Source organism: Notolabrus celidotus, chromosome 20 (assembly GCF_009762535.1).
Source record: "Notolabrus celidotus isolate fNotCel1 chromosome 20, fNotCel1.pri, whole genome shotgun sequence".
Taxonomy (NCBI): domain Eukaryota; kingdom Metazoa; phylum Chordata; class Actinopteri; order Labriformes; family Labridae; genus Notolabrus; species Notolabrus celidotus.
The window spans coordinates 6622777-6635238 of NC_048291.1; the positions used below are offsets into that span (position 1 = coordinate 6622777).

The 12462-nt window shown below is 42.6% G+C and overlaps 1 protein-coding gene across 3 annotated transcripts in view; it reads left to right on the top strand.

The window, feature by feature from the left end:
- Positions 1-12462, top strand: part of LOC117832184 (homeobox protein Hox-B8a-like) — an 87339-nt gene that overhangs the window by 65561 nt on the left and 9316 nt on the right. The window contains exons 1-2 of one of the 3 annotated variants that reach the window (XM_034711197.1): positions 1903-2866; positions 9465-9835. In XM_034711197.1, coding sequence (XP_034567088.1) covers positions 2434-2866; positions 9465-9835 — 804 coding nt within the window. In that variant the 5' untranslated portion in view covers positions 1903-2433. Of the gene's footprint in view, positions 1-1902; positions 2867-9464; positions 9836-12462 lie in introns of those variants that run through there. The other 2 variants (XR_004635158.1, XR_004635159.1) reach the window with 2 other exon arrangements.

The window sequence follows — 12462 nt, forward strand, 5'->3', positions numbered from 1 at the left end:
CTTTTCTTGCGCACTGCATCCATATCTAACCCCGCAAACTGCAGATCTCATAAGCAAACACTTTATTGGAAGTGTAAACCACGGCGCGCTGAACTTTCCATAAGATCATATTCTGGGTAATAAATTGGAAAAATACTGCTGCAATTACTCCTCAGAAAGTCGGGCGTATAATCAGCTGATTTACCACAACACAGAGTGTAATTCAGGCGGCTGCTGGCAACATTTGGGCCTCTTGTGTCAGCGTTGTATAATCTAAATAAATTAAACTCCTGTAATGACATTTTTATTTGGCTGAGCGGGCCATGAACAGGAAAACATTCAATGATGGAAATGAAATGATAGCTCAAACACAAACTAATATTACAGGAATCAAAGGGGGAAATTTGGTTAAAGCTTCTGTAGACACCTGCATTATCGATTGCTCGTATAGATTGAAGAGCATCTTTCACGCCTGCAGAGGACACAGATCTTACGTCAATCAATGCAGAGATAACTTCCACGTTGAGTCTTGTGGCATTTTGGGCCATCCTACTTTTTTACGGCAGTTCTACAAGTCCTCGGCTTAAGCTTTCCTTATCTTGTCCCTTTGTTGGAAAAATCCTCCGACTACCTCAGTTTATACTCCTACAAGAAAGACCACAACCGCGTGGGAAACGCGCAGAAAACGACACTTAAATACCGGCGTGGATGAGGCGTTTACGGCCTCCGGTCGCGCAAAGGGCGCATCGTAAAACATCCCGTTTTGTTTCTCTACTGCCGGGACGTAAACAAGCAAACACTGCCCCTCCGCTTTATGGAGCTTTATAGTTTGTTAAAGCGTTTACAGCCACTTTCTCTGAGCCTATTACCTCCCCAGTCCTCCTCACATGTTTATGGAGATCATATTTATAAAAGTATACGATGATCAGAGAGCGTGCGCCCAGCTCGTCTCATTCTGATCAGACTGGAAATGAAGACAAGAGCTGGTTTTAAAACTCAATTACATTTATAGACTACTACTTGTTAAAACCAATACCAATTAGGAAGCACTACCCCTCCATTCTCCCTCTCTCTCACTCCCTCACTCTCCTCAGTGTTTGTTAACCTCTCTCGTCCAGGCTCGCTGACATTTTCGGGCCTCATCCATTCCGCGCGCGCTCTCTCCTTTAAGGATTTGGAGGGGAGAAATGAGAAAGAGCAATTAATGAGAGGAATACTCTCAACGATGTAATGCAATACACCACCTTACCCCAACTCCCTCATCCCTTCACCCCTTCATCACCATCAACACCCGACCTCAATCTTAGCTTTGAAGTTAAAAGAAAATCTATCTTCTTCCTGCTTTTGGTTGGAGGGCTCGATGTTGTATGTGTGTGTGTGCGTGTGCTTGCATGTGTGTTTGCGCGTGCATTTGTGTTCAGTTGATCACATGCAAACCGGCAGAATTCTCATTAACCCCCCCTCCCTCCTCCCCCTCCTCCTCCTCCTCCTCCTGATGGTGCACCTATTCTTCCACCTCCTCCTCCTCTTCTTCTCTCTTTCTTCATTTTCATTTTCTCCCTTTGCATTATCTCTGGCGCGCGAAGCTCCTCGAGACGGGACCATCATCTATAAGCTTACAGGCGCGTGCGGGCACAGAAGCAAAAAAGAAAAAAATAGTGCATATAGACCCTACATGTGTGTGTATGTGTGTGTGAAGGCACTGGTGCACGTTTTTCTGTGTGCGTGGAGAAGCCAATGGGATGAAGAGCTGATAATAGATGCAAATTATCCCTGAAACCGACACACACACACACACACACACACACACATACACACCAACACACACTTACACACACACCGGGGCCAGGAGGAGAGAGGGAGAAAGAGGGGGAGAGCGCGCGCGATAGAGAGCCGGAGTGAGAGAGAGAGAGAGAGAGCGAGAGAGAGAGCAAGAGAGGGAGAAAAAATATGAAACAACTCATTTGCGGAGGAGTAAATCACGGAAAAGCCGTTTGAGAGCGCGACAGGGCTCCGCTTACAGCGCGAAGACCGGAATTGTGATGCGCAGGAGCCCTTCCTCTTCAACTTCTCCCTCTTCTTCTCCTCCTTTCTCCTCTTTTTCTTCTTCTTCTTCCTCGTTGGAGATTTTATGGAATCGCTGTGATTGTTGTGAGTGTTGTTGTTGTGGTGTTTGTGGTTGTTTCTGTTCCAGTCGGCTGCCGCTATCGTTACTCACACCGCGCGTCCGTCACTGTGGCCGTGTGGGAAACACCACAACAACGGTCACCGACACCGGCGGCAGACTCGCCTCGCGCTCTCTGTCTCCCTCCCCTCCGTGTCAGTGTGTCGGTGTTTGTCTGCCTCACAGCGCGCTACAGAAGCAGAAAAAAGGAAAACACGAGCCGCTGGTCTCTTCCTCCAGTCCTTCTGTGACTCTGCTGAACCTTAACTACTGTAAACAAAAACACTAAGATGAGTTCTTATTTCGTCAACTCGCTCTTCTCCAAATATAAAAGCGGAGACTCGTTACGTCCTAACTACTACGAGTGCGGCTTCGCGCAGGACCTGACCGGCAGCCGGCCCACCGTGGTGTACGGCCCGGGCTCCGGCGCCACCTTCCAGCATGCCCCGCAGATCCAGGACTTCTACCACCACAGCGCTTCCACACTGCCCAGCAACCCGTACCAGCAGAGCCCCTGTGCGGTCACATGCCACGGCGAGCCCGGAAACTTCTACGGATACGACGCCCTGCAGCGGCAGACGCTTTTCGGGGCCCAGGACGCGGATCTGGTCCAGTACAGCGACTGTAAGTTGGGAGGCGCACCGGTGCTCAGCGGAGAGGACGCGGATGGGACCGAGCAGAGCCCTTCACCGACGCAGCTGTTCCCCTGGATGAGGCCGCAAGGTGAGGAAACAGAGCCACAGAGGTTATTTTATCTTTCAAAGCGAATCTTCTTTCCAGCAGAGAGGTGAGTGTTCACAGAGAAGCAGAGCTGCTGCTCTTTCAGGAGAAGAAGACAGAAAATGTTCAGGGAGAAGGAAACAGTGGAAGAAAGTTGGAAAAGTAGTTATAAAACCAGCAATTTCCGCAGGGTAATTCGAGCTTCTTGCGTTGAAAGCGGAAGACAAAAGCACGTTTATTGTTTTATTGGCAGCACCAAAACTTGTGAATGAGTTTAGGGCTTAATTGCCCCGGTCATATACTGAGAGGAGACGGGACAGAGACTCAGGGAGAGGGGAAGAAAGGAAAGCAGACAGACATAGCTGAGATATGTTGGAGGAGGGGGTGCAGAGGAGAGAAAAAGAGCCCCCTCCAAAAAAGTCGAGCTCAGGGCCGATGGGAGAAAGTCGTTTCAGACATGCAGCTCTGACCCGGGTTAAACTTTTACTGCCGTTTTTTGCTTTTACAGCCCTGCTTGTGGTCTGTGGGAATATTTGGCTGCACGGTGGCCGAGTCCCTACAGGGTTAAAGCAGAGGCTGTGCATGTGGCAGAGAGGTTTAGCACCTTCACAGCGAGTCTGATGCATAACCAAATCAAAATCATCTATAAAAGCAAATTCAGAGAGCTTCAAATCTCAACTTTCGTTGTCTCTTGTGTGTAAGTGTGTGTATACCTTTTGTGTTTCAGTACACACCACAACACAGTGAGTATGAATCAGGCCAAAGTCAGTTTATTTCCATAAAATATTTTTTGAAGAAATAATTACATAACGTGGAAGCCAGGCTGATAACTGATGACTTCAACCATCACCACAATACGGATGATTATGCAAGGAGGCATTTTCGTGTTAGAGAGACTTACAGGCAGGGAGAGAGAGAGCAGTGAAGGGATTGACGTGTATAGCAGCCTATTTTGTTTGAGCCCATATTTTTTGTGCTGTGTGTCTGTCTGTGTGTGTGGCGTGTGCGAGGTGTGTGTGTGTGGGGGGGGGGGTGAGAGGGAGATAGAGGGAGAGAGAGAGTTTATTGCTTGTGTTCTTGGTTGTATTTTTTAAAGTGGGGCTGCAGACGGGTTATAGCCTGTACAGGACTTTTGTGGCTTCATGATTATGATCATAAAATAGAAATAAAAATAATAAATAATAAACAGGTCTGTTTTCACTTCGAGCTGCTTTCCCCCTTTCCATACATCACATATACTGGAACCACCTGCTCTAGATAACAATAGTACTATTTGATTTTTTTCATATTTGCGCACCTTTTTAGAACAAGGTGAGTTTGTTTTGTGCAGCGTGTGCGTGGCGAACCGTGTGTTTCACCATCAAATGTCTCCTGTTTGTGTGGGCTGTAAACTGTTATAATTTACATCGTTAAAGCCTCCGTTATATTTTCCTAACACTTGTCTCCCCTCGCTCCCCTCTGCGCGTAACGGCTCTCCAAATCATTTCCAGGTTTAAATACGAGCGGCCACACTCAGGAGCGGGGCTGGAAACCCGACTTTTTAAGGGCTTTCATTCTTTTGTAGAAACGATGACAGTGATTAGTCCCATGATTAATAGATTTCAAACAGTATACTTGGGTTTACTGCCCTTGTGCAGATAGCTCTCATCATCCGGGGGCTGAAAAGTCGAGTGAAAACAGGAAACCAGGCGTGTCAAGCCACTGAAGTCCGAGAATGCTCTGTACGCACGCAGTTACAGCTCGTGTAAGCTTTGATGGGATATTATCGTAGCTCACCGTGAGGATTTATTAGTTACAATAGCAGAAAAAGGCGAACGGTGTTTGGCGGGTTTCACGGGGGGTGGAGCGCAGCTGCGTGGCGGTAATCCTCCCCGTTTAGCTCTGAAATCCCGCTTTAACGAGGGGAAACATTTCATAATTTATCTTGCAAAGGGGGCATTTCCTCCTCCACACTTCCACACCTTCCATATTAGAGCCCCAACACCACTGGAGAAAGATGTGATGAAAACCTCCTGAGTCTTAAAGCTGGAGGTTTAGTATCTGAGTCTGTACTCGTGAATTAGAGCCGTTTTACGGCTTTAACCGCTGTGGTTTAGAATAAATCATAAATTATTTTCTCTCCAGGCTACAAATGAAAAGAAAAAGTTAAATCTGATTAGGCATAAGAATGAACGTATGTCTGTAATTGTTTAGTGTCTTCTGCCTCGGCTCTCATTGGCCTCTGTTGTCAAGTGGAAACCTTGTTTCACCATCCTCTAAAATGTCAACTGCCAACAGCCATGCGTTTGTTTAGGGCTTATTTAATTGGCACTGTAAAGGTTTCATATGTAATAGCTCTTTAAAATGTTTATAATCCCAGAGCCTGTTTCATTTCATCAGACTGCTAAAGAGCAGGTGATCCTTCAGATGACGATAAAACAGGAAAAATGTCAAACAAATGAAACAAATCTGAGGATTTATTCCTCTAAAAGCTGTTTGATCCCTCTCAGCTGTGGATGGAGGTGTGGTGTATGAGCGCACTGACGGAGCAGGGGTTGGAGGTTACATTGTCCGTGTATGTTGCTCCGTCAGAAACCCTTTGGATCAAAGCGTCCGTGTTGTCATTTTATCCAGGAAAGTGTTTCCCATTTCCCTTAATTCACGGCTGGTGACAGCAGTGAATGTGGCGCCCACTCCCTTTAGTCGCTAGCACGAAATCATGGCGCCAGCCCCGTGACAGATAACACATACAAGACATTTACATCACTTACAAGTTCACGCATTTCCATAAAGACCCCCTTGTCTTCTGCTGTCTTCCTCCTCTGAATGTTTTACCATAGAAAGCAGCTCTTTGCCTAAACATGGACTCTGAATGTGGTAACCCAAGGAGAACAGGACAGGTACAGAACTCTAAAAAGTAAAACTCCATCATTCTTGACTCTTTGGTTCTTTTTTCACTCTTAACCTGCAGGCTGTACATCATGTGAGGAGAGTAAAAGAAGAAAAAGAGCATTTAGTCATTGCACTCTCTCCTCCTGCAAACTAGAAACTCCACTGTGTGTGCAGAGGACTTATCAAATCAGCAATAATTACGCAATACAGAAACAATGTAAATATAAAACAGTAAACCAGGTCAAATAATCACCTGAAATCTCTCTCCAAAATCAATATTTAACTTTTATTTCACCAGAGACAAAGGAAACACTCATTTGTGTTCCCTTTACGCAGTTCTTCTTCGAGGTTATGAGCACTGAAAAACAACGATGACATGTGTTTATGCCGCATCTGTCAAACTGAGAACACGTTCATAGTGCTTCACATAAAATGAGAAAAGGAGAAGAATGAAACCAAACAGGCAAATAAAAAAAACATCAAATACTTGAACTTGACAGTCATGCGCAGACATGGATCCCCCTCAGGCTTTCTATATAAGCACAGCTTTTCTCCAGAGCTTTGGAGTCATCTGCACATTCATTCCGGAGCGCAGTACATGTGAAATGAGACTGAATTGTGTCAATTTTATTCACCACAGGCAACTCAAGAAACTTGTAGTGTATATGAAGCTTCACCCAAGAAGCAACTACCAGATGTAGCATCATGATTTTCATTAAAATTTCGTTTCAACTATGTGTTATTATTTCCAGTAAACCTGGGCTTTTTGCATTAAGAATTCCACCAGGTCTGATTGGAAGGCTAAAATCAAAATACATTGTTGCACCTGTATTTCCTCTCCTGGCTTCAAACATGCAGGTAAATAACATTAACTCAGAGGCATTTCTACTCATGCTTGTCCAGCGTTTGTGCAGGAAACTCGATATCTGACCTAGTGTGCGTTTATTAACTATTTATGAATTTGATATTGCGTCTGTGTGCCGGGCTCTGTCCCTGTGCTGAAACAAAGAAACAGCAGACTCGGTGACTCACAGTAACGCGTCTTTATCTCCACTTGTCATCGTTTGAAGCATTTTTCATTAAAAGTCTCTGCTGATCTTTAAATTCATCTTGATTCTGTTCTTTATTCTTCCAGAGCTTAACGAGATACCTCTTTCCTTTTTTTCAGTGTTTACGATGTATTTATGTTATGCATCAAATATTCATGCTCACTCTGTAAGTGCTCAGTACATATAAAAAATGATAATAATGACTGCAGTTGGCTGATGGTGAAGTGTTTTTTGGTTGAGCTCCGGATGGATTATAGCAGTTTCTGTCACCGTTTTTGGTCTCATGTTCAAAGAGTAGTATGAAGAACAGTGTGTTAGTGTGTTTTTGTGTGTGTGTTAGAGAGTGAGAGAATGAGAGGAGCAGAGTCTCTAGCACTTTTAAGAAAAACGAGGATCACATGATTCTTAAGAGGCTGCACTGACATAAATCCTATCATGCCTTTGAATGTACGCGTCATGTGGTCTAAATGGAACATAAACAGTATCTATGCCTTTGGATCAGAGATTCATGGACACTCAGGCTAACGGTGACCGTGTGAAGTCAAACACAGAACATAGGAATTCCTCGGCAATATGTGTAACCAATAAACAACACTTCAAAACATCAGTTCAGTTAGAAGAGTTAGCTTCACCTTTTCTGCCACACTCTCAGGAATTTCAGTGAGTTAAACTTTTAAAGAGTTTTGACTTTGTTGATTCATCTCACACTAGTAAACAAATCTAACGATGGCTTGTTTGCCAACCAATCAAAAATCCAAATGTGATTTTTAAGCTTCTAAAATTTAGACTTGTTAAGAACTGCAGTTTGAATCTTTAAAGACGATTCTATTTTAAATGAAACAACTAGTCGTCAAAGACATGAAACATGAAACAATCTGTAGACACTTTTTCAAATTTCCATCACTATAATGCCTTTTCTTAAAAGCAATCATAAAATTTAAAATTGGTCTGCAAAAGATATAAGATTTGTGTGTGTTTAGAAAGGATTTATAAAGTGGTGTACAATATGATACAACATGAGTAATGCAAATGTATGTGATATAACATATTATAATACAATACATTATAAGATACCACAGTTCAATATATGACAGCATAAGAAATGATACAATATGGTATATCAAACAATACAATTATGTTATGTCACAGAATAGCAAATGATGCCATACTATACAATACCATTCCATACCATATCACAGGAAAATATACAATACTGGATTAAACCATACATCATGATAAGATACCACCATTAAAGATATGATGTATCACGATAGGACACGATACAATGCTATATGATATAATGTAATACAATGCAGCAAGATACCATAGTATGGAACATGATACAATACGATTCAACAAGATATGATACTATACGATACAACAAGACACCATACGGTATGTCGCAAGATAGTATCCAATGCAATGCAACGCAACAATTTACCACACGATACTATGCAACCAGATACTATGCTACATAAAACAAGATATGATACGATACGATGCAACAAGATACGTTACGATACAATGCAACAAGATACGTTACAATACAATGCAACAAGATACAATAGGAAGAACGAAGATAGATACGATACAATGCAACAAGATACAATAAGATGAACCAAGATACGATACAATGCAACAAGATACAATAAGATGAACCAAGATACGTTACGATACAATACAACAAGATACAATAAGATGAACCAAGATACGTTACAATGCAACAAGATACAATAAGATGAACCAAGATAGGTTACGATACAATGCAACAAGATACAATAAGATGAACCAAGATACGTTACAATGCAACGAGATACAATAAGATGAACCAAGAAACGTTACGACACAATGCAACAAGATACAATAAGATGAACCAAGGTACGTTACAATGCAACAAGATACAATAAGATGAACCAAGATACGATACAATGCAACAAGATACAATAAGATGAACCAACATACATTACAATGCAACAAGATACAATAAGATGAACCAAGATACGATACAATGCAACAAGATACAATAAGATGAACCAACATACATTACAATGCAACAAGATACAATAAGATGAACAAAGATACGTTACGATACAATACAACAAGATACAGTAAGATGAACCAAGATACGTTACAATGCAACAAGATACAATAAGATGAACCAAGATAAGTTACGATATAATGCAACAAGATACAATAAGATCAAACAAGATATGATACGATACAATGCAATAAGATGAAACAAGATACAAAACAACATGATGAGAAACTGTATGATAAAAAAAAAGACAATACCATACGTAATGATTTATATAAAAAGTTTGGATATGTCATAGATATGATACCATTTGATGGAATTGCGATAGGATTTGGTAATCACCATACAACGTGATACAGCACCAGGGATCTGATCCGATCCAATCTCATGTAAACTTGTAATGTACCATGTTGTTTTGACTTCAACACCTCCACTGTTGTAGTGTCATGGATAATGGAGTTTTAAATAATAAGCCTTTTTATAATGTAGACTTTCATGTCCCATAGGTTTGATTAGTTTTCATACTAGGAATGGGGGGCTGATTGGCTTCTGACAAAGTGATGATGTAAGCAGGTAGTTTTGCCTCTAATAATGTGCCCCTTGCTTTCTTGTCTCCCCTCTCATCCCTCTCCCCACCTCCCCCCAGCAGCTGCGGGAAGGAGGCGGGGCCGGCAGACTTACAGCCGTTACCAGACCCTGGAGCTGGAGAAGGAGTTCCTCTTCAACCCCTATCTGACCCGGAAACGCCGCATTGAGGTGTCCCATGCGCTGGCGCTGACGGAGCGGCAGGTGAAGATCTGGTTCCAGAACCGTAGGATGAAATGGAAGAAAGAGAACAACAAGGACAAGTTCCCCAGCAGCAAGAGCGAGCAAGAAGCTGTGGAGAGGGAGAGGAGGGAGAAGGAGCTGAGGGACGGCGATGGAAGTAGTGGAGGAGCTGGAGAAGGAGGAGGTGGTGGAGGAGGTGGAGGAGGATCGGTTGCGGCCGTGGCGGGAGCTGCGGGGTCACAGGCCGCTGTGAGTGAGGATTGCTGTGAGAAGACACAGAAGCAAATGTAGGGAGGAAAACGGTGACACTGCTGGGTGGGGAGGGAGCGGGGGGGGCTGTAAATGTTGGACAGGATGGGGGTAAGAATTGGTGATGTTGGGTGGGTTGGGGGCTTGTTTTTGTCTAACTTAAGGCCATTGGACTGCCCCACTGTCTCCACGATCCAATCGGTGGAAGGAACTTGGGTGTTCAAAATGGCTACTGACGGACTGGAGGGGCCTCGCGCCTCCATGTGCTGACTGTAGAAAGGCGGGAGGAAAGAAAAAACATGCAGTCGAACAAGAAAGTGAACTTTAAAAAAAATCACTGAGGGTGGGGGCGGATCGATCCAACTCAAACAAACATAGTCTACTCTAGTGTTTAAAACAAACAAGAAAAAAAAAAGAAAAAAGAAAGAAAATGATAGCTTCCTTTCTTTGTGGAACAATTATCGTGGAAACATTTCTATATTGTTAGAAGTTTATCATTAACAATTTTATCTTTGGCAGCTGTATAGTTTTTAAGTTAAAAAGATGATGGTGCACTTTTTACTGTACTTCTCACTTCTATGTTGTTGTTGTTGTTATGGCAATGATTGATGATAATGATGATGATGAAGATGATGATGATGATGATGACGTAGCAATTAATGAAATTTCCAACAACATGAAACTGCCTATTTATGCCGTTTTAGTAGGTCGGGTCTCTTTTTTACACACTCTAATTGTTGTTTCTCGTTTTAGTTCGTTTTATGATCGATGGTGTTTGTTTTATGTTGTCTTCCTTTTCTCTTGGGGTAAAACGCATGCGCACAGTGCAGATTAAAAAAAGAGAACATTCATAAAAATAAAAACGAGAAAAAAACGTAATAAAAATGTTGACTTCTGTAATTTTGTGGAGCTCTGTTATGAGACAACGATGGGAAGGAGGGATCATTTTATTCCATTGTTTAATTATTCTTTTCATTATCAGCTTGGAGGAAATAAGATGTATTAATCTGTCAGCTGATGAAAGAAAGACTAAGAGCCCGTGCACATATTGCTTTTCTCTTTCTGACTCTATTTTGATCCCCTCCTCTCCTTATTCCCTTCATCCTTCTTTCATTTTCTCCCGTCTGTCAGCACCCAGACTGATAAAACCGTCCAGTTCACGGGGCCAAACATTTAAGCCTCGACTCGGAAATCTCCTCTTAAGACAACAGACGCCGCCCCCCAACGCACACTCTCACATCCACATCCAATCCAAACATCGTTTTATTTATGGCCTGGTCCTCCACCTCCACTTACATTATTGCAGGCCTCTTGATTCACCATTACACTGCCCTCCATCATCATCATCATGACGACTTGAAGTCGGATTGTTTCCATATGAGAAGATCAAACAAACCGAGTATGCGCTTTTACCCTTCGGCATACATTTGACTTCAGTGTGTTTATCTGATATTTTGTGGCATCCCCAGTGTTATCACGGCATCGGATATTGGACCAACATCCCAAGTGTCGAATATTGTCAGTTTGTCACGGCCCTCAGCGTCTCATACAAGCGCAAGGCCATACTCCTGCGTCAAACAACAAGCCCTTTACGCATGATATCTTGTGCGTCAGGATGATACGCCCGGGGGCAGTAAGAAAGCGTTATCTGACGACTCCGGATCCATTTGTGTTGATTGGTCTGCTCAGGGTTCCACACATTATGAACAGGTGGATTTTTTTTCCTCACGTGATAAACTGCTGTAGGATGTAAAACACAGCGGAGCAGGGTGTGTTTGGTGAAGACACAAATGGCTTCTGGATCCATTTAAAATCAAATTGCGTATTCTTCTCAGTGCTGTTGTAGTCATGTCCTCATCGTTGTTGTCATATTTCTGTTTGATAAATGAGTACGACAAGAAAATTAGATTATTCTGCATAACTCACTGATTCAGGTGTCTACTCTCTTAGGGTTCATGGAGAAACAGATGTAATATACATTTTAAAATCGAATCGATTAGGCCAGGATGTGTTGACTTCAGGACACCTTGGCCTTTACTGAACACTCGAGTCCCTTTCCTCGCATCACTGTACTTATTTGAAGCACACTACCTGTAAGTTTGACTTCCTGTTGAGAAATATTCCTCTTAAATTGAGATAAACTTGTATTATACAACTGCTCTGACCGGGAGGCCTCTTTGAAAAATTGGGTCAAGTTATTGGAGTGCCTCTTTAAACCCTCCATAACATTCAAAGGTTTTGTTTGGGTTAGTGATAGCTATTCATGATTATTTTATTTTACTGTATAATATAGACCAGGATAGACTGAAGAAGTTTTTTAATTTTCACCACCAGCTTCTGTTACAACAAGACTCCAACTATTAGTTTGTGCACTACCGAAATAAGGCTTTGGAGGGACCAAGGAAAAACCTTGGCTCACATGGTGAGTCTCACGGTGTGATTTGGACTCGTAAAAATTCGAATAAGATCAAAAGATCACGAGCTAAATGACACATGTAGATCTGAGGATTTTTGTGCTCCAGGCCGGTTTGTCAACGAGCTTTTAATCTGAAACGTCAAAGCTCTCTCCAAATCAATTAATTGTTGCATGACATTTGAATGGATTCTCACGAACAGGTTGTCCTCGT